The sequence below is a fragment of the Haliaeetus leucocephalus genome, unplaced genomic scaffold, assembly GCF_000737465.1.
Source record: "Haliaeetus leucocephalus isolate CR32 unplaced genomic scaffold, Haliaeetus_leucocephalus-4.0 Scaffold897, whole genome shotgun sequence".
Classification (NCBI taxonomy): Eukaryota; Metazoa; Chordata; class Aves; order Accipitriformes; family Accipitridae; genus Haliaeetus; species Haliaeetus leucocephalus.
In genome coordinates this window covers 2,150,218-2,150,550 of record NW_010973333.1, presented here as the reverse complement: position 1 = coordinate 2,150,550, position 333 = coordinate 2,150,218, and the positions used below count along the sequence as shown (strand labels likewise).

Here is a 333-nt window from a genome sequence, read left to right as displayed (position 1 = left end):
CGCCCACCTCTCACCGGGCTCCCCTCAGCCGGCCCGCCACGACAAGCCCCACCCTCTCCTCCCATTCGCGCCCCCTATTGGCCGAAACGCCCGCCCGTCAGCGGCGGTTACCATGCAGACGCCTCCGCCGCGGCGACGCCCTGAGGGAGGAGCGGGGCCGCCATGGGGGCGGGGAGGGGGAGGCGGCGGGCACCGACACCGGGACCGACACCGACACTGGGACCGGGACCGGGACCGGGACCGATGCACGGCGCAGAGGAAGCGGTGGCGGCCGGGGGGCCGCGGGTGAGGGCGGCGAGCACGCAGACCGACAGCATGGCCGGTGAGGCGGGG

General features: G+C 76.9%; 1 protein-coding gene across 1 annotated transcript in view; it reads left to right on the top strand.

Annotated features, from left to right (window-relative positions):
* The first annotated feature begins 210 nt into the window (after nt 1–210).
* The window catches only part of CDADC1 (cytidine and dCMP deaminase domain containing 1), a 12,815-nt gene continuing 12,692 nt past the window's right edge, over nt 211–333 (top strand). Inside the window, exon 1 of the mRNA XM_010583378.1 lies at nt 211–322. Coding sequence (XP_010581680.1) covers nt 244–322 — 79 coding nt within the window. The 5' untranslated portion in view covers nt 211–243. The remainder of the gene's footprint in view (nt 323–333) is intronic.